Source organism: Pelodiscus sinensis, chromosome 2, assembly GCF_049634645.1.
Source record: "Pelodiscus sinensis isolate JC-2024 chromosome 2, ASM4963464v1, whole genome shotgun sequence".
In the NCBI taxonomy this organism is placed as follows: domain Eukaryota; kingdom Metazoa; phylum Chordata; order Testudines; family Trionychidae; genus Pelodiscus; species Pelodiscus sinensis.
In genome coordinates, this window is record NC_134712.1 from 247,702,020 (window position 1) to 247,727,069 (window position 25,050).

Below are 25,050 nucleotides of genomic sequence, written 5' to 3' on the forward strand. Positions count from 1 at the left end.
CAAATGTTTGTGCTACAAGAAGATATTAGACATATGAGAGTGATCATTACAGGGCTTAGATTAAAGTCAACTGTCTGCTACCACAACAGCTTAGAGTGTGAAAGAAAAGATAAGGTGATCTGCATTTTGTGCCACTGACCTGCTGTGTGACCTTAGGCCAGTCATTTGCCATGTGCCTCAGTTTCCCTATTGTTAACATTTTGAGAACATAATACTAATAATATTGGCTGAAAAAAGGAGTATTGTTGTAAATAGTTGAGGGGTATTTTGGTCAAAGGAATTATTTGATAGGAAAAAAAATGAAATTTTGTTCAACTCTAATACCTGCCCATTAAAGTCCTTTGAACTCTGGGGAGGAAACACTTGAGATCCAAGTATTATTAGTTAGAAAGTCCCAGTATCGTTGCCCCTTGTTTTCCTAAATGTAGCATTTGCTTTTCTGTCACTTCATCTTTTCTTCTGCACTGCCCAATACCTCAGGTTGAATGGAAGAGAGTCAAGTGACATGGGATACCTGACACATGTCGCTCAATTCATTAGGAAATCTCAACTTTCCAAAGGAGGCAGTGTCGCATGGCAGAGGTGAACACGGTAGTGCAGCGTCATAGGAGAGTGATAGGGTTCTTGTATAGCTTCTCAGCTACATGCAAAAGACTCGTGATCTAGCTCTGAATATTTGCAGAGTGCATTGAGATCCTGGTATGAATGGTGCTGTTGTAATTGCCAGAGTTGTAAAAAGTTGTTTAAAAATGTAACCGTGTAATGGTTTTGCCCACAAAAGCTCATGGTACTATACGTATATTTCATTAGTTTCTAAAGTGCCACAGGACTACTTGTTGTTTTTAAGTTAAAGACTAATAGGGCTACCCCCCTGTGGCCCATTATTTTATGTTTTTAGTGGGGGTTTTTATAGATGTAGCTTCACATTCAAAGTGTTTTTCTCCAATGTACTCTGCTTGTTTATGTTTCTCTCTTCACAAGTAGAGCACAATTTATGTGGTGTGTTATTGTTGGCTGCTGTCTGCGGAAGATCGGCCTTGTTGTTGTTGTTAATGTGGAAGAAAAAGATGCAGCCAGGGTGTGTGTTTCTCTCTCTCGCCGTGCTTTTACAAGTGTGTGTTTGACATTTTCCAGCAGCGAGCTGTTTTTTAACTTATTGGTCTGAGAAACTGTTTTGGTCTGAGAAACTGTTTTGCTCAGCATAAATCTGTATTAGGCTCCAAATCAACACAGCATTCGAGCATGTGTTTGCTGAAGTGGGGCAGAAATTGCATGGGCTTTACTCTCGTGTCTACCACTGCACAAGTAGGGTGAAGCTTCTGACCCTGACTTGCTTCTCACATAGAGCGTAGCTCAGAGGTGGGCAACTTATGGCCCGAGAGCCACATGTGGCAGATTGGGGTTCTGTGTGGCTCTTAAGACGTTTTGTTAACTGTTGCCCTTGTGCAAGGTTGCCAGACTCTTCTGGTTTTTGTCTGTGTAGTTTTTTTTTCCCCTGCCTGTATTACTGAAGTGACACGCACCTAAAGCAAGGGCACGTGAACTGAGGCGCATGCTGATGATGCACCATATTTACAGCGAGTGCCGTGTGATCCCTCTGCATCCAATCAAAGCACTGCTCTGGTTCAGTCAGCAAATTCTACATGCATAAGCCCAGTGAGCAAAACTGCCCTATCCCAGGAGGCCATCTTGGTCTTAAGAATCTTGTGGCCCACTGAGATGGAGGGCCCCTCATGCGGCCCACTCACTAGCCTAGGTTGCCCATCACTGGTGTGACTCCACTGATTTCCAGGGAGTGAATCCTGCTGTGAGAGAGAAGTGACTCAGCTAAGCCCTGTACATTGGTGTTTACCTATTGGGAAGGGCCCTGGCCCAGCCGGCAGAGGGCTGCATAATCCAAGCTCTGGTCCATATTTTGCAGTTGGCTGCTGCCTCTAGAAAGGCTCTGAACCCAAACTCTTGAACCCGAAACAGTTTTACCTCCTCCCTCTGAATGTTGGGATGTTTGAAACCCATTTGTTCCCCACTTAGAGCTGTCTCTCATTTGGGTGCTTTCGAAACAGGCCACACTCTTAGTGTTGCAGAAGCTGGCTTGAGAGAGACAGTGATGGGTGAAATGTAAGTATCACACACCTGGAATTCTCATGGGAACTCACTGCTCAATGCATTCTTGGTGCTTTTCCTTCTAGTACTGGCTGTTCACTTACTGGGAGAAGAGGCCTTTTGGGGATATTTTAGCTTTTGAGGTTCCAAACTGGAAATAAACAATCCCCTCTTTTCCTGAAGCTTCACATATTGGTAGCGGGTGTTCTTGATGATTCTAAACTGGGTCACCTCTCCCTGGGTACGTCTAAACTACATGCCTCTGTCGGCAGAGGCATCTAGATTTGTTTGTTCAGCAAAGGTAAATGAAGCCGCGATTTAAATGATCGCGGCTTCATTTACATTTACATGGCTGCCGCGCTGAGCCGACAAACAGCTGATCAGCTGTTTGTCGGCTCGCCGCTAGTCTGGACGTTCCCCCTGTTGACATCAAAGCCCTTTGTCCGCAGCCCCGTTATTCCTCGTGGAATGAGGTTTACCGGGGCTGCCGACAAAGGGCTCTGATGTCGACAGGGGGAACGTCCAGACTAGCGGCGAGCCGACAAACAGCTGATCAGCTGTTTGTCGGCTCAGCGCAGCAGCCATGTAAATGTAAATGAAGCCGCGATCATTTAAATCGCGGCTTCATTTGCCTTTGCTGATCTGTCTAATCTACATGCCTCTGCCGACAGAGGCATGTAGTCTAGACACAGCCCCTGTGCTGTGCGCTAGCTCTGCAAACATGGCTTTTAGGGGTACAGCCTCAGCTCAGCAATATTCCTGGATTTCCGTGTGTGTTGCGTTACTTGAGACCTCTCAGGAACTGGCCTTTTAAAAATAACCCTCCTGAGCAGCTAGCTCTGGGTTGGAGACAAACCCATTTTAGCTCTGCCTTCCTTCTGCAGGGTGAGAGAGTGGAAACTGTGCCTTCATGCTCTGGAAATGCAGAGTGAGCGATAAGAAGCATGCTTAGGAAGTGGTGCCACCCACCCATTCAGGAGTTATCCTTTTCAGAAGCCGGGAGTATGCAACTGATTCTTCATTGGTGCTCCACCCGCTCTCAGCCTGTGCTCGAGTGGAGGTGGGGCGTGCATTTGTTGCTAATTGAAAAAAAAATCATTAGTTGAACGTGTATCAGGGGAGGACAGGCTAGGACTAGAACTCCTCTGATTCATTGGCTCCCCTTTGAATCCCAGTATTTCCAAGTGCAGTGGGGTGAGAGGGGCAGGATGGCTATATGCGTAGTGCTCTGCACCAGAGCTGCAGCCATCTGGGCAGGAGCAGCAGAACATGCCTAAAAGTGTGGGGAGGGTAGGGGCCCACCAGCACTGGAACCGTGGCCCCTCCTCCTTATGCTGCCTTTTCTCCTGAGTCTCATTCGCTTCCTGTTGCTCACACTTATGGCTGATGATAAAGTGATGGGGCCATGCCCTCCCCCCATTCTGGCACCCCTGATCTGGGGTCAGTTGCCTGTTCTGGTATAGACTCCCTGGGTAGTGTTGGCTAAGTCACTTATTCTCTGTGTGTTGGGGCCAAGTCAGAGATGGCTGGGTGTGGTGATTGCAACAGGAGTTGGAACAGGAGTTGGAGTTGCAACAGGAGTTGGAGTTAAGTCAGGTCAAGGGTCCGAAATGGAGTCAATCAGTTTGAGGGTTGGGATTGGAGCCGGAGTTAGAGAGCCACTGGCTGGAAGTAGGTTCAGAGACTAGAAGCAAGAATCAGGAACAGGTCAGGAAAGCAGGATCCAGGAGTCCAGCAAGAAAATGGAGCCCTGCATTAGAGCCAGGTAGTGTCCAGTTGTGCAGACTTCCCAAGCCCCTCTTTGGGTTTACATAGAGCGCCTGACCAATCGGCATTCACATGTTCCTCCCACCAGGCCTAGGGAATCTGGCCTGATGTAACTTCAGATTTCATGGTTTCTCCTGCTGTCAGTCAGTCAGCAGTAAACCTCTGGATAGAAGCAGAGCAGCAAATGATGACCAGGAAATCTGTTAGGACAGTTTGCCTGGCTTCCGCAGCAGTGGGGCAAGGGGAATACTCGCTCGGCTCCGCCCTTTGTCTGCCTTGCTTATAAACTTATTAGGGTGGGGCGCCTCTCTGACTTCTAGCCTAATGGGTCCTTGATTTTCATCTCGATCCTAGGTGGAAGACAAGGGTGTGCGTGCGTGCGTGCGTGCGCGTACAATGCTCTGAGCATTGGGCCTGAGGTTTGGATTGGATTCTGTAGGTTATGCCATAACTCATCAAAGCTATCACCATCAGCTAGGGCTGGATGGATGTTACAAGCTAGTATCATATTCCTTATTCTTTATTCCTTATGCATTGCTGTGCTTTACCCTGCCGGTGGCTTTATTTCAGTAGATGAAGGGCTCTGAGAACTTTTGTTGAAAAGGACACTATGGGTAAAACTTTCCAAAGCACTTAAAAGCCTGAAGATCTGGCGTCCCCTTTACTTTCTGTCAGGCTTAAGTCACTTCTGAAAATGGGAGTGTATTGCCAAAGTTTTTGAAGGGCTTCTGCAAATGTCACCTTCCATAAATGTACCTTGTTAAACCAAGTTGATGAGTGGAGTAGCTTTGGAGGCGAGTCATGAACTGTTAATGGAGGTTCTGTTTGTTTACGCAGAAGTTTATCACATTGTGGGCCAAGTACAGTTTTCAGAGGTGAGCACAGAGCTCCCATTGATGTACTTGCCTTGTATTGATTTTTACACCCTGAAGGCAATGGTGGCTTGCAGTGGACTTTGATCACCTCTATTTCAATTAGCTCTCAAGATCCCGTGTGTCTAACTGATTTCCTCTCTTTCAGCAGCGGAATGCCAGGATCAAGTTTGAATATGATGGAGAGAAAAGGTGCGTTCCTGACCCATTCCCATGCTTCCCTTGGTGCCAGGGGGCAAAGGGCCTCTTGCTCACCCTCACCTGAAAGTGTGACTCCCTGTGAAAGCCGTGAGAGCTTGGCATGGGAGAGGCCTGTGAATTTAGCCATAAGTGTTTCCTGGGACTTGTCCACAGGCAGATTAGCTCCTAGCTGTGATTCATTAAATGCCACTCATCAGTAGCTTTAATCTCAGGCTCCAGTGAATATAACTGGACTTCAGGCCTCCCTGCATCAGTGTATCCTTCGATTAGCAGCCTGTCACACTCGCTTGGGAGAGCCAGATTCTGGGCACAGGTCCCACAATAACAGAGCAGGGATTTGAAGACTTCCTGCCCTCCCTGCCTGACGACGATGTGGAAGGCTCCCAGCCTGTGGGCGGGCCCGGTGACAACGGCAGAGCAGGAGACTTGGGAGAGTCAGGATCTCTCAGGCTGAGGTGCCAGATAACTAGTGCATTATGAACCAAGAGGATTAGCGAATACACCATAGTGCATCTCCGAGGGTAGGACTATCTGAAGTCAGTGGGCATTTGCATCCGAAGGTGGAATGGCCTAGGACTCACGGTATAACATCCGACCATCTACTGCAGTTCAGTACTGCTCACCCTCGCCACGGAGGTGACAGACCACAAAGAAAACTGGCCGGAGTGGCACCTCTGCTAAATGTAGGCAGTGGTGTGCTGCTGGGCTGGATCCTGCCTTGTGGAGGACCTATACACCATAGAGAGGGACTAGGCTGCAGCTCAGAGCCTCAGAAGGATCTTGGTAGGGTCGGCCTGGCTTCCTTGGGGTAGAAAGTTCCTTGGGTAGCACAGATAGCTACAACCACATTAGCAAAGAGCAGGATCTGTGCTCCCCAGCCATCTATAGCTGTTCGGAGGCAGGGGAGGAGGGGAAGTAGCTAATTAGCATGACACAGCATAAGAATACAAGTCCTTGCTTCAGAAAGGTGACCGTTTAATCCAGCTACCCACGTGACACTTGTGCTGTTGATTTTTCTGTATGTATGCACAGGATTCTCCAGTTTCCAAGGCCAATCAAATTCAAAGAAGTGCTACAGAAGGTCATGGATGCTTTTGGGCAGATGATGGATTTGCACTATGCGAACAATGAGGTACTAAGCTGTTTGTGTTTACACTCTGGCAGGGTCCCAGGTTCAGACTTCTAGAGAGTGGTTTATTCCTAATCCTCTAATGTGAGGACAGAACATAGCAATGGGAGGGAGGGCAGTCCTTCCTGGTGTTTTCTGGCCTGCTTAGTGCACCATTAGTGTCCTTAGTAGCGGCTCCGTGATAAGATTCTAACTGAACTGTGTCTAGACACCAGAAGAGGGGAGCGGTAGCTAACTTTGCTCTCTCAAAGCAACGTAAGCACAGGCTGGAGGGTGGAGCCCCAAACCAAACAGTCCACCCCCTCAGATGAGGGAGGGTTCACAGAACCCATAACTTAACTGACGGACAGCTTTGGAGAATTAAATGCTCTGCTTACCTACAGGATGGGCAGCACAGTCAGCAGCCTTCTCCACCAATGCGCCTGGTCTGAGGGGGCAGCTGTAGGAGTGGTTCACCACACCCCAAGGGTTGCTGCTGAGGGTGTCAGCAAACACTGTTTGTATGTAATGCAGTAGCTGAGGCTGCCAGTTAATACCCCGATGATGCAATGTGAGCACCTCATAGGATCATAGAATACTAGAACGGGAAGGAACCTCAAGAGGTCATTAAGTCCCATCCACTGGCCTCACGCTGCCCTTCTCACTAGGAACTAGGCTGCAGCCTTTAAATTAGTTTCATGTGCCCCATTGAGGAGGTGCCGGATGGGGTGGATTGGAGGTCACTGCTGAATCTGGGCTGACTTGAACCTATGCCCCGACAGCAGAAGAGGTAAGGAGGTTTGTCCTTCCACCCCTTGTGGTGCGCTAGTTCAGCGAGTAAGTGTGCCCCATGGGCCAGCGCTGAATTCCCTTTCGAGGGAGCTTCCCAGCTCCCAGGCATGTTCAGGTAGCCGTTTTCATACGCTTCCCAGTGTGTGTTTCTGTGGCCGACACTGCAGCCCAGTGCAAGCGTCAGCGCTACCATCATCCGCCACCAGTGTATGGACTCATGCGTTTTAAGGCCCAAAGAATTGGACCCAGAACTTAATTTGTAATGCAAGAGGTGCCGGGGATCAAGCGACTTTTTTTACTTTCCTAACGGATGCAGCGAGCCACAGAGAGGCCAGGGCTATGAACTGCCAAGCAGGGAGGTGGTTGAGCCCTGGTACAAATTAAGCAGTGAGTGTACCCTAATTAGGGTCTGTGTTTATCACAGAGGTTGCAGAAGTCACAGATTCCAGTGACTTTCCATGGTCTTTGTGACTTCAGTCCCCGGGCTGCCCAAGTAGCTGGCTCCGAGGCCAGCTACACACTGGCCACTTGTGGAGCAGCTCCACTGCCAGCTCGGGTGGCCCAGGGGACAACTACACTGACCACTACTCGAGCAGCAGTGGGTCGCAGGACCCAGAGACCACCCAAACTGGGGCAGCTGCAGCTGGCCCTGGGGACCACCCAAGCAGCAGTCCGTCATGGGGGATGGTCAGAGCAGCCATTGCTTGGAGACACCTGACCGCAGTCCTGGGGTGGTCAGAGCAGCTGGTACTCGGTGGCTCCCAGCAGCTGGAACCGCTGGATCTGCTGACCCCCACAGCAGCAGGTTCTGTGGGGCATGCCCCCCTTAGATTTAGGATTATTTATAGTATAAGTCATAAGCAGATCATGTGCCATGATTTTTTATTACCCGTGACCTGTCCGTGACTTCTAAGCAAAATACCCTTGACTAAATCATACCCTTAACCCTGACCATCTTATCCTCAATTAACGCATACCAGGGCATTACTTACTTAGCATCACATACCATGCTTTGCGAGGTCCCCATCAAAAGCTCAGAAGGGGCAGACTATGAGTTTCCTTCACGTCTGGTCCCCCTGTTAAAGAGAAGGTCAGCCCATGGGGGTTGTTCCTACAGTCACCCAGGCGCTCGTACTCTGTGCTTAAGGCGGGGAGGGCAAAAAGTTTTGAAGAGGGGCCACTTGAAAATTTTTTGAAGTTGTCGTGGGCCACCCTGGAAGAGGCGGGGCCTTGGGCAGAAGGGGTGGGGCATTTAAATAGCAGGAGTTGAAATGGCTCCCCTGTATCACGTTAGCGGAGGAAGGGGCGGAGCTGTGAGCCCTTTCAACTCCTGCTATTTCTAGGGCTCTCTGCTCCCGGCCTCACTGCTAGTCCATTGCCTGGGAGCTGGGACGCGAGAGCCCTTTCAACTGCTTCTATTTGAAGAGCTTGTGCCTTCCTATGGCTGTTGCCTGGCAGCTGCGGGGTCATGCAAGCCCTTTAAATAGAAGCTGTTGAAAGGGCTTGTGCGTCCTGGCTCCCAGGCAACACATTAGGGACGGGGCCAAGAACTGCCATGTGGGCCAGATAAAAGAGCTAGGTGGGCCGAATCTGGTCTGCCGAGAGACTCTTGCCCTCTCCTGGCTTAAGGCAAAATCTGCTTTGCTTGTGAAGCAGAGCTGGTCAAAATGTTTAATTCAGAACTTTATTTTGGTGAAAAATTGTGTGTTTAGTTAAAAAAAAAAATCTGTGGGAAGTAACCAATTTCGATGAAAATTTTCAGGATTCTCTTGGAGAACTTTGGGCATGTCCAGTTGTTTGACAGAACCCCAAAAACTTGTGAAGAAAAAGTTGACAAACCTTTTTTGTTTTCATGGAAACTTTCTGCAAGAAGAAAAACAACCACCAACTCTACTAGACTGCCTGATTCACATCCCATTGGCTTGAAATGGAAAGCAAAGAAACCCGCAGCCTGCCTGCTCATGTATAAAAGAGTCGTTAGGGGGCCCTAATTAAAGTACAAATGAAAAACACATTTCCTTTTTCCTTTGCAGAGTGAGATCAGACCAACAAATAGAAACTCTCACGTTTAGGGTCATGCCATTGAAGGGGTTTCTGCCAGGATTCCATTTGCATAAATACACGTTTACTTGCATAAATGACTTGCATATGTGATTGTGTGTGTGTGTGTGTGTGTGTGTGTGTGTATGTATGTATGCTGAATCCATTTGAACATGCCTTGTCACCTGGTTTTTGCATGCACAAATTGTGCAAGTGATGCTGCTGCTCATGATAAATGTCTAACACTACAACAGAATTGGCCCTCTAGACTGTAGCTTTTAATATAGCCAGAAATGTAACACATTTTCTAATCTTGGGCATTCTTTGATAGTCCCTGCTGGAAAAAACCTGTATGGAATTCTCCAGCAGTGAGTCATTTCATTCCAGGTTTCTTTCCACTGAAAGACTTGCAACAGGACCAAACAGAAGTTTATGGGAATGCCTTCCTGGGTTTTTTGCAAAGCAAAACCAAGGGGCTGCTGCGACCTTTAGAACTAATAAATAATTGCAAGGATAAGAATGGGCTTAGATTTACAGACAGAAAAAGAAATAGTCTCTGTGTGAGAATTAGGGTTGTAAAAATGTGTTTGAAAATGTAACCATGTAACCGCTAAAAATCATAATGGTTACACAGTTACATGCCTTAGAGTTGAAAGGGCTCTCGCAGCAACCCATTAGCAGCGAGGCTCGGAGCTGGGAGCCCTCGAAATAACAGGAGTTGAAAGGGCTTACAGCTCCCCCCTGCTAATGTGCTGCAGGGGAGGCAGGAGGCGTTTCAATGCCTGCTATTTAAATGCCACACCCCTTCTGCCTGAGGTCCCACCTCTTCCGGGTCAGCCTGCAACCACTTCAGAAAATTTTGCATGTCCATGGCACACTGTGTCTGGGCTAAGAGCGTACTCTGGGCCAAATTCTGTTCTTGATTACAACAGCATAAAAAGTGGGTTGTGCCCAGGAGAAAACTCATGATGCTATTTATATATTTTTGTTAGTCTCTAAGGCAGTGGTTCCCAACGCGGCGCCCGCCGGGGCATTCGTGGGCGCCCGCCGACAACCTGGGCTGGTCCCACCCCAGGTGCACGGGAGGCGCCGGCGCTGGGTGCGTGGCGCTCGGGCGGCCTCAGCCCCGGGACACATGCGGGTGCTCGGGCGCGCGGTGCTCGAGCGGTGCCGGCCCCAGGCGCGTGGCTCGGGCGGCAGCACCGGACCCAGGCCCACGGCACAAGGCGCTCGGGCAGCCCCGGCCCTAGGGCACACGCCGGCGCCGGGTACGAGGGCATCCCAGTCCCCTGGCGTGTCCCTGGACGCGTGGCCCCGCTCCCGGGCGCCCGGCACGTGAGTGGCCCCCACCTCCCGGGCTCCCGGGAGCCTCTAAAGGTTGGGGACCACTGCTCTAAGGTACTGCAGGACCATTGGTTTTTTTTGTTTGTTTGTTTGTTTTGCAAATCTAGAGTAATTCCACTCCCTTGAGAGCAGCCTTTGGCCTTTTTTTCATGAACGCCCTTTATTACATTCTTGAAGATTTACCCAGCATTCCTTCCTTTTTGTTTCTCTTCATTTAAATCATTGTTCTGAAGTGGGACCAGGCTGAGGGTTTCAGTGTGCAGGCTGCCCTGGAAAGGGGACTACCCCAGCCCTCTCTCACTGCAGCAGCACGGGGCCAGGTGAGATGCCCCTGTCCATGACTGCTGCAGTGGGTGCAGCCAGGGGAGGGGTGCATGTGCTCCGGCTGGGACAGGTCCCTTGCACTCCCCTGCCAGAGTGAGGAATGGAGCAAACTGTGTGCTTTCCTCTCACTCCCTGATAAAGAGCAACATCCAGCAATTCCCCCACTCTTTAAATTGGGGCAAGAACTGTCTGTCCCCATATGCTTGTACTGCACCTTTCACAATAGGAGCCCAAAGGGCTACTGCAGTGTAAATAATAAGTGAACAGTCTCACTTCCTCACTTTTTTTTTTTTTTTTAGCTCTATGTAAAGTGCAGTGGATTGGAAACTTAGCTCCCGTAGTAGCAAATGAGACATGCCATTCATGAGTGTAGAAGGGAGCACCAGCAAGTTCGTAAGCAGCCTTCTGTAACGTTTCTCGCTCTTTCCTACCTGTCTTCGTAGTTACCCAGTTTATAGATAGAAAAAGCAAAGCCACAGCCTTGCTGCTGAGTTTGTAATCTGCCAGTTAGTGCCTAGGCTGTGTGCATGCGCCCGTCTGTCTATATTTAGTGTCTATTGGAACCCCTGTTCCCAGAATCCATGAATACAGCAGCCTGGATGCTAAATGGAGCAAAATCCATTTGCCAGATGTGGGTGATCAGTAAAGCCAAGCTAAATACTGTATTCCCTCTGCTCCAGAGGAGGGCAATTTTGGCTTGATGCTTTTGGCATGCCTAGGCAGGCCTGTGAATGGATTAATGATGTGGTAGTAGAAGGAGACACCATGACCTACAGAACAGTTTGTTCAAAGCTGCGGCCGAGGGAATGCAGTTTGGAAAATATGAGAGGAGCTGGGTGAAGGGGAATACCTGATGGGTTGAGGGCCACATTCCTCTCTTGGAGGAAATCAGTAGGAGTGTAAGGATGCAGAGTTGCCCTGTGCATTTTGCAGTGAGGCAGCCTGAACCATTATAAAGCAGACATTTAAGTGCGAGGCTGATCCTGCTCCTAACTACACAGCTGCATTGAAGTCAATGAAACCTCCATGCGCACATCTGAAAGCAGGACTTGGCTTGACTCCAATCAGTATTTTGGGTTTACAAGAGACTGTGGGTAGCTTTTCTGCTTGATACACTTGCAGCATTCCCATTGACCTCAGTGAGTTTGAGCACTGCCATCCAAGCTAGAATAGTAAGGAATGATGGTCCCGTGATAGGGCCTGGGCCTGGCTTGTGGAAAGTCTGGGTTCAATTCCTTGCCCTATCATAAACTTCCTGTGTGACCTTGGGCAAGTCACTTAAGCTTAGATTTTGAATAGGAATTAGTTGCTTAAATTCCTCTAAATATCTGATTGTCTCTGTTTCCCATCTGTAAAATGGTTACTATGGTAATGGGGGCCCTATAGGTACCTAAGAGACAGACTTACATAGCAGAGCTGTGGTTCTTGGCCTCTTGTAGCAACTGTAGCAGTTTCCCAGACTGAGACAGCTGTACAAGGTCCCTCCAGTCCATAGCATAGTTGGAGCGGCTGTCCCAGGCCCTGCACTTCTGGAAGCCCTGTGGCAGCTGCCTAAACCGTCCCATGGATGGGAGGCACTCAAAGAAATTACAAGGGCCTGGCGCAGGGTGGCAGCAGGGAGGTCCCCTCGTGCACTCACTGTGGTGGCATGATCTGGAGTGGCCTGGCAGCCTTCTCTGCTCTGCCACACCACCCTCTCCCCATCTCTGTGCCCTGAAACAGAGTGCCCCGGCCCTAAAGCACTCTGCTTCCTTTCACTGTAATCCCCCGGCTCGCGTTGATCGGGGAAAGGACAAGGGGGCATGGGTGAAGCAGGGCAAGGCTTGTGGAAAGGGATTGAGTGGGGTGGAGCAGGGGCAGAGCCTGTAGTGGGGGGGGCTGCCCCAGGCCCTCTCCCCTTCCCCTGTCCAGGGACAACCCTGCCTACAGCTTCCCATTCACCTGTTTGTTCAGTGCACGTGCAGTCGGGTAATCAGGGATGTATTGACCTGTGGGCCAGCCCCTGACCCCATGACGGCAGTACGTCCGATGCCACTCCAGTGATGAGACACAAGTGGTTTTTCCTCCCATCTTATTATGTGGGTTTTAATCTGATCTGGTCGCATTGGTTGCTGTGGCCACATGGTGATCTGTGGTTCCATGAACAATGGGCCCGCCTTCTCCAGAGGTGTTGGCTGAGCACCTACAGCTCCCATTATTGTCAATCAGACGTTACTGGCAGCCATAAGTACTTGAAGGGCTGGAGGGGAGACCCCACCGTGCACCGCATGGCACGCCACAAAGCAATGTGAGGGCAGCATTACTGGTTAAATACTATGGGGTCTTGAGCTTTCTTACAGCCAGGACTTTGTCTTGCCCACTCTGTGGATTTGCTGCAGCTGAAAGGCTAGTGGATCCTGCAGGGAGCTGAACCTGTGGCCCTGGTGGAGAGGTATCTTAGTATTTCACATGTAGGAGCTAGGCCTTGTCTACCATTGGGACTAGCCCTGGTGGTTCCGAGTGGTGCCCAGCTGTGAGGGTAGCTGCACCACAGCAAGCTCTTAGTGTGCACAGATGAGGATGATACCAATTGACTTGGCATCTGTGCAGTTTCCACCCGCTTGAGGTCAGGGTAAGCTGAGTTGGTACAAATCACAACTGATATTGGCCGTGCCTGGACACACCTGAGGTTTGCACAGATGCAGCTACTTCGGTGTCACTTGAAATTGCCCAGCATAGACAAAGCCTTAGATCAGTTAGGCTGCTAAAGGGGAAGTTTGACTCAAGATAAGCAGCTCCAGCCAGGTTAATTATGTAGCTGGAGTCAACGTGCTTTGATTCGAGTTTTCCCGCTTTCCCCACAGCGTGGGCCAATGGGGAGCAAATGTTCCTGTCACTTCCCTTACTCCATGCAACAGTGGGTGTAGGAGCGGGTGTGGGGAGTGCCCTCTGAGTTTGATTTAGCAGGTCTTTATTAGACCTGCTGAATCAAACTCCAGAAGATCCATTTTGGCAGCGTCAGTCTTCTATGGAGTAAAGAGATGGCCTAAGACTGAGCCATATCCACCCGTAGCCTTGTCCACATAAGCAGCCCCAGCTCTGTATCTGGTTAGCCAATGCACAGTTGAGCATCAGCAGCATATGGGGATCTAAGGACACTCGGAAGGGGAGCCGGGATGATCACCGCCAACAGTCAGGCATCTGGGGAATGCTGGTAGTTTGGAGGCACTAGTAATGATTCTTCTGAGCCTTCTGGTTTTTCCACTGGCTGGATCACTGATGCGGCCTTTTGTTCTTTGAGAGCATTGTTGTTATAATTGTATCCTGTTCCTCCATTGATGGGGTCTGGGATTTTAATATTTTCTTCTCTGAATGCTCTGGGGTGCTAGACTCTCCTTCCCCTCCCCTGTCCCAGGATTGCAGCCTGAATCCCCACTGTTCTTCAGCTTTCTGCGTGCGGCATTAAGTTTTTACTTTCCTTGTTTACCCGGTTTGTGACGCTGCCATGCTCCGGTGTGTGTTCCATCCCTTCCAGCTCCTGATCCCGCTGAAATCGCAGGAAGACTTGGACCGCGCAGTGGAGCACTTGGACCTTAGCCCTTCTCTGAAGAGCCTGAGGGTGGTTGTGAAGGCTCCAAGGAAAGCGAACGTGAGCCCTTTAGCTTTGTTCCTTTTTGTGCAGAGCGAGCTGCACTATTGTTGTCGGGGGAGTGGAAAGGAGACGTGCTGTCCTAGGGGTGGCCGCTTGTAGCGGTCTGAGTTGGCATGAGGCTGCCTTCCATTCGTAGGTCTCTGCTCTGAAATCCCTCCTGTCGGCAGTGCAGCATAAATGCTCCGGTGCCGTCTGAGAGGCAGGCTTGGGTGCTGGGGCAATAGATGCCTTATCGATCCTGGAGACAGGCAGCAAGTGTATGTCTGTGACTGGACAGCCACACTGTGTATATCTTCCAGGGGGCTCCTGTGCGGCCTGCAGGGGAGTGTTTGTGTGAGCCATTATCCTGCGCTCAGACCCTGGAATATCAGTCTCGTTCTATGGCCACGCAGGGCCAGATTGCATGGGATTTTAGAGAAAGCACAGTAAGTTCTCTCCCCTTTGCCCATCCTGCATGGCAGACAGAGCAAGCGCAGGCTCTGCACCTGGGACAGAACAGGGACTGGTCCCGCTGCGTGAGGCCGGATGACACACCAAAGGAGCAGAACGAAGAACAAACTCTCCATCCAATGGGACACTGCAGACTGCCATGTCCCTGCAAATCCTCTGCACTTGTGCCTAGTAGAGTGAACCGCACCCACACTGGGTGTCCTGCTGAGAGGCACTGTCTGGATCTGTACATGTGCAGATGCATCCTGCCAAAGCATGAGCCGCACTGAGCATGCTCTCTGTGCACTGTCTCATGGGACAGCTGTACAATCCTAAGACACTGGCCATTTCACACGGGTGCTGATTGCTCTCCTCTCCCATGGACTTGATGGGAACCTGAGGGAGCTCTGCACTTCTGCAGGTGTCCAGGACCTTGCAGTATAGAACCAGAAAAGAGAATTGAACTGGGTGTCTCAAGTCCTAGGCTAGCACCCGAGTCATTAGACCTTCCTTCCTTGTGTCATTCCAGGGCACCTCCTGCTGGCCAGCCTGTAGACTGCAGAAGGCCCTGCTGCTAGGACAGGGCAGCTGAGTTAGTGAGATACTGAGGCATGCCAGTGTGGAACAGACTGGCCAACGGCTAAGTCTCCCAACATTTTTTCATATGCTCTTCCTTGTACTATAAAATTGTACATGCTGTGACCCAGCTGAATGTCAGGACCACTGCTTTCTGAGGGCAATCTACGAATTTTCCCTAAAAACAGCATGGTTATTAAAGCACCATATTGCCTAGGTGTGGCAGTTACCACCTTACTGGATATGCAGTTCCTGTTTCCTTATTATTTTTGTCCATCTGTCAGTTTTTCTTTCAAGTCCATCAATGGCTATTAGCCAGGATGGGCGGGAATGGTGTCCCTAGCCTCTGTTTGCCAAAATCTGGGAATGGATAAGAGGAGAGGGATCACTTGATGGTTACCTGTTCTGTTCACTGCCTTGGGGGCACCTGCAATTGGAAGACAGGATACTGGGCTAGATGGACCTTTGGTCCGATCCAGTACCGTTCTTACGTTCTTAAGTCCCAGTTCTCCAGATGAATCCGTGCAAATGGAACCTTACACTGCATGGAGTTTCAGTAAAGTCCAGGGTGTTTTGCAAGGGTCTGGATCTGACCGAAGGAATGGGGTCTGATATTGTAAGCGTTTTGGGGCAGAGACCTTCCCTTTCCTATCTGGAAATAATACATTGTAGGTGCTACCAGAGAGAAATAATATGACTTGTTTCATAATCTTTTTATTTATCCTTGGTAACCAAGATCTGATGTTTCTGTGTTGAATAAATGAATAGGCAGTGTAATTAATAATAATTAATTTACCCTCTCTGAGTTGGTTCATGTGGTAACCTCAGTACGTGGCGGTAGTCACCAAATGCTGTCGTTTTTGTGAGACCGTCTGGAAAGGTACAACTCCCGGCATGGGGCAGAGTGTAACCGTTCCTTTTCTCTGATTTTTTTAGTTTCTCCAGCCCAACAGTAAGCAGCATGAAATGAGAATATCTAAGTCCATGGGTGACATCATGGGGTCCCTGTGTAAAGACGCTGAGAGGACGCGGAAGTATTCAACAGGTGAGTGAAAGGCGATGGGCGTAGGTTCCCTGCAGACCGCTGCTGGTTCTTTGCAGGCCAGCCATACCCCTCCCCCTATCCCTGTGGTTCGTTTTTGTCTCCTGACACTTTTGTATCTGGGCAGGGCACTGAAGGCTCAGTGTAGTAAGGGTCTAGGACTCGAGCTAGGGGAAAAGTTGTGCTGGCTGAACTGGTGTGTGCATAGCTGCCCTGCCTGGACTGGAGAGGAGCCCTCTCAGTCACCTTGTTTCAGAGCCAGAAAAAGTGCAGTGTTCCTGGTTTGGCTGGAAGGGAAAACCCATGTAGCTGTAGAGGAATCCAATGAATTCAGTGCTGCTGAGTTTGATCAAGGCCTGGGACAGGGAGGACTCTGAGGAAGCTCAGTCTTCTCAAGCGTTTGCATTAACTGTTCTCTCCCATTTTCTTGACTTTTGAATTCTGCTTCACTCCCTTCTGTCAGCAAGGAAGAAATAACGAGACTGAGCGAGCTGGGGTTTGGCAGCTCCCATGTTCGAATCCCAGCTCTGCCCCTGAAGTGAAACCAGTCACATTCCCCCCTCGCTTCTGCTGGCCTCAGTACAGTCACCAGTGAGAGAGGAGACCCTGCCTCCTTTTGTAACTCTAGAGGTGTGTCTGAACCTCTCTTGACCCACATGGTGAAAGGTACTTTCCTCCCTGAAGTGTTGTGAGAATGAATGTGTGTGAAGTGCTATTCAAACGAAACTGAATATCCTTTACTCTTCAGCCAGGGCTGTGGTCCTACCCACTCTGGTCACTAGGCCATGATCCCACGGCCGTCAGTCCACATGGACGGCGTCTGCTGAGTGTGGTTTCTCTCCTGGCTCTGCCACAGACTTGTGTAGGCTTGGGCATGTCTCTTCATCTTTCTCCCTTGGTTTCTGTCTGTGAAATGACTTCTCTCTTTAAGTACTTAGAAATCATTTGATGAAAAGTGTTGTTAGACTTCTTTTGATTGTTAAAAAGACCCCTATGGAAAATCCCGTAGGATTTTAATTGAGGATGGTATTCTTAATCTAGATCTAGTAAACGAACGTAAAAATTTTTATACCCAGAATATAATTCACTGACACTGTGTTGCCTGTCTTGAAAATTCTGTATGCATCTGGCGAAGTGGTTTTTACCCACACAAGCTCACGCCCAAATAAATGCCCAGATAAGTTAGTCTTTAAGGTGCCATGGGACTCCTGGTTGTTTTTTTAAAATTCTCCACTACATGGGTTACTTTATAATGTAATTTCTAGAGAGCCTTATTGGTTTCATCCAAATTATCATATATATAGTAGCCCAGTGTCTGTGAATCTGTAATGCTGATGTACATGGCCACGCCCCCCCCCTCGCTCCCTGGCAGTTCGGGCCCCTGGACACTCCCCACCCGCCAGCGCTGCTTCCCTCTCCCCTTCCTCTGGGCCCCCCCCCATCTTCCCATCCAGCCCCACAGCCCCCAAACTCTCCCAGCTCTGCTTACCACCCCCCTTCCGGCCAGCCCCGCCCCCCCAGCTCTGCTTACCACCCCCCAAAGGGCCGCTTGCTCCCCCACCGGGGCCCGGCAGGAGCGCTGCTCTCAGCTGAGCGGCGCAGTGCAGCGTGCCATGGAGGGGGGGAGGAGGGAAGGGAAGAGGGGCGGGGCGGAGCACCACACAGGGAGGGGAAGGGGGCGGGGCTGGCCGGAAGGGGCGTGGGAAGCAGAGCTGGGGGGAGATTGGGGGCTGTAGGGGAGGATGGGGGGGCCCGGAAGAAGGGGGAGGGAATCAGTGCTGGTGACGGGGGGTGTCTGGGGGGCCGTGGGCCTGGCCGGCAGGAAGAGGGGGTGGGAAGCAGAGCTGGGGGAGGATCGGGGGCCGTGGGGCTGGACGGGAAGAGGGGGGCGGGAAACAGACTTGGCGGGTGGAGTGCAGCCACAGGCCGCTTGCTGCTGCTTGCTACCCCGCTGGGGCCGAGCTGAGCGCTGCTCAGGTGAGCCCAGTGGGACAGGAAGGAGGGCGGGGTGGTGATGTACACGGCCAGAGGGCGGGGCCGTGTACGTCACGGCCCCCCCTTCCTCCTCCCACCGTGGCACTGAGTGATGCGCCCCTCAGCCGGGCCACCGCCCTCTGGCCATGTACGTCACTGTCCTGCCCCTCCTCTCCTCCCCCACGGTGGCCCGGCTGAGCGCACAACACTCAGCCGAGCCACCACGGAGGGAGGGGAAGAGGGTGGGGGCGGTGACGTACACGGCCAGGGGGCAGGGCTGTGTACGTCACCACCCCCCTTCCCCTCCCACTGTGGCACTCAGCGGAGTGCTGCGCCCCTCAGTCGGGCCGCTGGAGGATCTAGCAGCGCAAGGGGCTGTTTGGGCTACCCCGGGGTGGGAGGGGAAAGGAGGGCGGTGATGTACACGGCCCTGGCCCCAGCCGTGTATGTCACCACCCCGCCCCCCTCCCTCACGGCAGCCCGGCTGAGCAGGCAGCACTCAGCAAAGCACCATGGCAGGGGGAGAGCGGGAAGGGGAGAGAGAGGCAGGAGGAGGAGGACGAGAAGAGAAAGGGAAAGTGAGAGGCAGGAGGGGGAGAAGAGAAAGAGATGGAGAGAGAGGCAGGAGGTGGAGGAGAGTTGAGAAAGAGAGACAGACAGCTCAGGAGGGAAGACCTGAAAATCCCGTTTTATGATGGGATAATTGGCTAGTTATTTAATGTGTAGACTAGTAGTGCCAGAATTTCAGTCTAGATCAGGGCCCCACTGTGCTTATGCATTATATAAATAGACACAATTGCTGCTCCAAAGAACTTGCAATATTTATATGCTATAGAATTTTACCATTGCGATAAAGGAATATCTCTTCCTGGAGATGTACCATTTCTTGCTTGGATGGTATCTGCTGTCAGAGGGTATGTCTACACTTGAACCCTCTTTCGAGAGAGGGATGCAAATGCAGCTGAGCGAAATTGCAAATGAAGCGCGGATTTGAATTTCCCGTGCTTCATTTGCATATTTGCGTTATGGCGCTATTTCGAAAAAGCCCTATTTCGAAATAACAGACGCTGTTAAGACGCAGTTATTTCGAGAGAAAACCCTTCTCTAGAAATAACTGATAAACCTTAGTGTATGAGGAATAAGGGTTATTTCAAGAGAAGGGTTTTCTCTCAAAATAACCATGTCTTAACAGCGTCTGTTATTTCGAAATAGTGCCATAACACAAATATGCAAATGAAGCAGGGGTATTTAAATCCCGGCTTCATTTGCAATTTCAAATGTCTTAATTTATATCTCTCTCTTGAAAGAGGGTGCAAGTGTAGACATACCCAGATAGTGTAGGCTGCAGTTTGTTGACATATTGCACAGTGATGTGTGTGAGAGATTCTCCTGTAGTCAGTCAAATTCCACCCTGGGACAGCCATGCACAACGCCTGTGGAAGTCAAGGGAGCTGAGTGTGCAGATATAAGAACAGTATTTGGCTCCGTTCTGTTTATTTGGGTCTTTTAGCTCATGCTGCTCTTGAGTGTTTGCCTAGAGCCTAGCAGAGTCTCTGGCTGCATCTGAATGAAACATGCATTAATACATGTTATTGTACAAAGCCTCAGTAGGAACTGTTTGTACTTAAACAGAATAACATCTCTGCTTTTTTTCCTTGGGGCATGTTAAACTGTTAACACATACCCATAAACGCCAGTGATGGCATTGGGAGTTAATGTGTGCGTGCAGATGGCAGAATTGATCCCACATGTAGCTACGCTAATGGGAGGATTGAAGTATTTGTTGTTCTAGTAATGTGGGGCACTTGCTCAGATTTACAGCCAAGCCACCTTGGGCTTTCACCATTATTATTTGTATCGCACTAGTGTCTACAGGCCTTAATCAAGATGGGAGTCCCACTATGCTAGGCACTGTGCGTGTGTGTGTGTGTGTATATATATATATATATATATATATATATATATATATAATAAGAGACCACACCAGTCTTTACCCTGAAAAGCTTAGTCTAAAGACTAAACAAGGAAGTATTGTTAGGTCTGCAGGAATAAGGACATAGAGAGAGTCCATGCATAGCCTACAGTCTATGGCAGAGCTGGCATGTGAACCAAGATCCGCTGTGAGCCAGACCACTGACGTTACCACCAGGACATCCTAACCCAGTTAGGAATGGTCAGTTTCTCGGTCAACACGAGGATGGTGAGACCTCTTGCGGCAGCACCTGGATCTTCCATGGAGGTGTTGGCAACAGAGAGGCCGACAGACTTGCTGTTGGCAATGTGGCAAGGGGTCGGCTTCGTGCTCGCGGAAGGGGCGGTTCGGGACGGGCAGCCCGGAGTGCACCATTCTGTGCTCCCCTCCGAAGCCCTGAGAGCCACCCAGAGCACGCCACGCAGGGCTCCAGCATCTACTTAAAGGACCTTGGGTCTCTGGCTATAGCCAGACCTGCAAGCCAGTTGGAATTTCCAAGCCCCGGGGCAGTTGCCTCCTTTATGCACCCGGCTGGCAATATAGCTATAAAGCAGGCTGCTCTTTTCCTTCTGAGTCCGTATGCTCCAGTGGGGTGGTTGGAGACCCTGAGTGGATGGGGGGGGCTGTTTTTTTTTTTTTTCCCAGATGAGGTCTAACACTGGCATTCTGGCCTTTCTGGGTCATTAACAACTCCACGGTATCTTCCGCACACACAGGGATTTACTGAGCCTGGTGCCCAGGCCAGATTCTAGCTTAGGAAATTGCTATTTCAGCTGGTGGCGGTGGTCTACACATCCAGCCGCAAAACGCTGTATAGTGTTTGCTTCAGCGTTAACCGAAGTCAGTGAGGTTAAGGGGAAATCTCACCTCAGCCTTAACTTTAGAGCTGCAGGTGTCACCTCCATAGCTGAGCCAGGTATATTTTAAGGGAGGTTCTGTTCTGCAAAGAGACTGTAAAAATGGAAACTTAGGAAGGAAGGGGGAGGGGATGTTCGCAATGATTCTGTTTCAAAAAATTGCTCAGTTGGCTGGGGTTTTTTTTGTTTTTTTTGTTTTTAAAGCGCGTGGGAGGAGATGGGAGGGTGTTTTCTGTCTGCCTTTCAGAGTCAGCCTGACTTCTGAGAGTCAGGTCTGAGCAAATCCCTCCTTGCAGGCCATTGTCCCTGACAAAGGAACCCCAGATGTCCTTACCCATATACAGAATATGCAGCTATGTAGGGCACCACTGGGTCTTAATGCCCACCCACATATTCTGATCTTTGTTCTGTAGTTCTGCTTCCTCTGGAGAGGATCTAGTTAAATTAAAAGAGAAGAAGCCTGCCAGAGCTATTAGCAGAACATTGAACCTGTGAAAGCACCATTTAGGTGGCAGTAAAGCCGTTTAACTGGCATTTGCCAATCTGATATATACTGTCTGTTTCCGAACTTACTGTGCTAGTCTACAGCAGCTTAGTTTAAAATTTGCTTTAAGACTATTTCTTTAATGTATTGCTGAAGAATATAATATCACATCTCTAAAAAATCCTCATCTCCCCCTGACCTGGGCTGTCATCAGGCACAGGGGTAGCAGTTCAATAGTATTGGGTAGGAGCCCATAAATCCCAAGGATAGCCCTGGTCCTCACCTCCATCTGCACAACCCCACTGCTGTTCATAGGGAGATGCGATTGATTAGAGCATAAGAAATTATTCTGTTGGTACGCAAGAAGGAACAAACTCCAGCTCCCTCGCCCATCGCTGTGCAGGTTTTGCTCCATTAATGGGCGTAAAAAAATCATCAGATCTTGGATTTGTCTAGGAGTCTCACTCCAGCCAGCAGGAGATCTGCTGAGGAATAAGGGAATGGTTCTGCCACAGCTAGACAGAAAATACTCTTCCCCTTTCCTCCCCCCCCCCCAAAAATGTTTTTCAGTGAAAATAGATTTTTGTTTTTCATTTTTCATTTCAACTTTCGGGGGGGGGGGGGGGAAGAGGGGAACTTTGATTCCCCACTCCCACCCCCCGCCCTCAGAAACAGCAAATGTTTAAAAAAAAAAAGGAACTGCCTCTGAGGAGAGCAGGTGCCCTTTGAAAAAACCATCAGTCCAAACTCTAATTGTCCAAAATAAAGCGAATGGAAAAGTTTCTGACCAGCTCTGCTTTTTTACATAGGCCCTTTCCAGAGCTTAGGAGCATTTGTAAGCCATAGAGACAGAGAGGAGCTGTAGAGCTTCCCTACGCCAGCAGGAGGCGCTGTACATGCCAGATGCAGACACCAGCAGACTGTCCCGTCCCCCTCGTGCAGTTCTTCCCAGGTGCGGCTTACCCTCTCCATGCTGTCTGCCTTGGATTGCCAGGCAGCCTGCAGGATGGTAGGGGCCAGGCTGTCTCCCAGCCCCTCTTCTGAGTGTGTAGCATCCCAGCCAGCACGTGAACCACCTTGTAGTGCAGAAAGCAGGCTGCAGATGCCATACAGATGTCCAGCAGCTGCTGTCTTTGCTTACGCACGGGGGATGAAACTGGGAGACTTTCTGAGCTAGGAGGACCACGGCTCTCCACTTGGAGCTACGACACTCAGTCCTCTCTGGTTTGGCTCTGAGAAGGATGCGTAGTACATGCTGACCTATGAGTCGCAGGTGCACGGGGTGGGGGGAAGGGAGGGAGGGAAGTGCTCGCTGTGACTTGCTCTTCACTTGTGGGCCCACCCAGGAGCAGCTGTAATCTGACCCGTGTTGTGTAAGGAATAGCAAGGCTAGGGAACTTTTTTTGGTGTCTGGGGCCACTGACCCAAGGAAAATAATTTGGGGGCTGCACACAAGTCCTTTGGACACCAAAGTCCAGGGGAGCCCAGGCTAGTAGATTTTATGTGGCCCTACCCCATATTGGGTGGTAGTAGTGCAAGGGCTGGAGTGCTAGCATGGGAGCTCCAATGCTGGGGGGCCCTTGAACCTCTGGGACTGGGTCCATGTAAGTCAGGGGCCAGAGATTCCCCACCCTGAGCTAAAGGCTGGTATGCTCTGTCATAAGAATGGTGGCCACACTGGCTAAGACCAGTGGTCCATCTAGTGCAGTCTCCTGTGTTCTGACAGCAGCCAATGCCAGGTACCCCAGAGAGAATAACCAGAACAGATAATCAAGTGATCCATCCCCTGTCAGCCATTCTCAGATTCTGGCAAACAGAAACTAGGGATGCCAGCCCTGCCCTTCCTAATAGCCATTGATGGATCTATCCTTCATGAATTTATCTAGCTCATTTTTGAATCCTGTTAGTGTCTTGGCCTTCACGACATCCTCTGGCAAGGAGTTCCACAGGTTGACTGTGTGCAGTGGGAAGAAATACTTCCTTTTGTTAGTTTTAAACCTGCAGCCTATTTATTTCATTTGGTGACTCCTAGTTCTTGTGTTATTGGGAAGATGTAAATAATGTTGTCTAATTTACTTTCTCCACACCAGTCATGATTTTATAGACCTCTATCATATCCCCCCCTTTGTTTCTTTTCCAAGATGAAAAGTCCCAGTTGTATTTAACTCCACATATGCTCATTCTCCTTAAATCCTGGGCTTCTTTGCTGCTGCATCCCAAGCCCCTGAGTCACAACCCGGAGACTCTAATGAACATCAGATCTTTGCATTACGTCCCTCGTTCTGTTTTGTGGCGACATCGGCCCGCCCTCAGCTTCTGGAGCCTGCAGCTGTGAGCGTAGGCAGTGCTTGGTGACCCCTTTGCAATCCTGACGGGTGCGTTTGTAAACAAACACACACACACACACTCTCTCTTTTCTGGGTCTCTGCTTAGCCAGGGGAGGATGGTTAAGGATAAGCAGTTGGTAAAGATTTGGGACCTACTTAAGCAAAGGGAGAATTAAACCAGAGAACATTTAGGCAGAGGGGAGCCAAGCCTGGCACTGGGGGAATCTAGCTGTACGTGCAACACCACAAACTTTTTCTGCACATGCTGTATGAAAACTTCTTTAAAAATAAAACCTTCATGGAAAGGAACATGGAAGATCACTGCAAATGCCAGGAGTGGTTGTCACAATCTCTGCACTGGCTTGGCTGGCCCTGCTCAGGACATGCTGTACTCTAGATCCGAACAAATGGCTTTATGTTCTGTTGTGTGTGGAACAAGGGGGGCCCTAGCTCCCTCCCCTCTCAGCTGAGCTGAAAATTCTAGGCCATCTCCTTAGCTGGTGCAAGTTGAAATGACAAGACCCCTGCATGGGTGCAACATTTGGTACCTGCACCTGTATCCACACAAGTGAGGATGTGGATACCGCGGATATAAGGCAAATACCCGCAGATTTGCAAGGCTCTAGACTTGAGTGATGCTGCTCTGTTTACTCCCGCTCAGGATCAGGTCCCAGGAGCTCAGCTTTTGTTGTAAGCTAATGTTTCAGAGAACCTGCTCCTTCCTGCTATTTCTGAGCAGGGCAGAGACTGAATTAATGCTTTAAGAGGTGGAGGAAAAGCTCGGTTAGATGGCTTCTAGGGCACCTAGTCTCTGTCCTTGGCGCTGCTGCTGTTTTTTCGGTGCCCAAAATCCAATGCAAAGAGCGCTTGGTAACTCCACCGCTACCTTGTCCTTCGAGCAACCTCTACAAATGAGCTGGGCCAGCCCAAAGCCAGAGTTATTTATCTGCCCCCTCCCTCCCTGTCTCTCTGGATGCAGGTTAGGGTCTCTAATCTGTCAGAGGTGCCTACTGCTGTACTGCCTAAGTGTTCCGTGTGGGTACCATTATTTCGGTCGTTAGCGGTGCACAGCCCAGCTGCCCAATTTCCATCCTCGTCCCATGCTGAACAGAGCTGGGTGCTGCCGAGTTGCATTCTGGCTTTGTTAAAGGAGGAAAAGCTGGGGCTGCATTGTGCTCTGGCGGTGGCTAAATCAGGCTTCCCCTGC

The 25,050-nt window shown here is 50.1% G+C and overlaps 1 protein-coding gene across 7 annotated transcripts in view; it reads left to right on the top strand.

Moving 5' to 3' along the window:
• Window positions 1–25,050, top strand: part of LOC102454880 (mitogen-activated protein kinase kinase kinase 3-like) — a 129,547-nt gene that overhangs the window by 77,977 nt on the left and 26,520 nt on the right. For 4 of the 7 annotated variants that reach the window (XM_006120564.4, XM_075922866.1, XM_006120566.4 and 1 more), the window contains 4 exons: window positions 4,891–4,934; window positions 5,976–6,075; window positions 14,066–14,179; window positions 16,124–16,232. In XM_006120564.4, the coding sequence (XP_006120626.1) occupies window positions 4,891–4,934; window positions 5,976–6,075; window positions 14,066–14,179; window positions 16,124–16,232 (367 nt within the window). The remainder of the gene's footprint in view (window positions 1–4,890; window positions 4,935–5,975; window positions 6,076–14,065; window positions 14,180–16,123; window positions 16,233–25,050) is intronic. The other 3 variants (XM_006120565.4, XM_075922865.1, XM_075922867.1) reach the window with 2 other exon arrangements.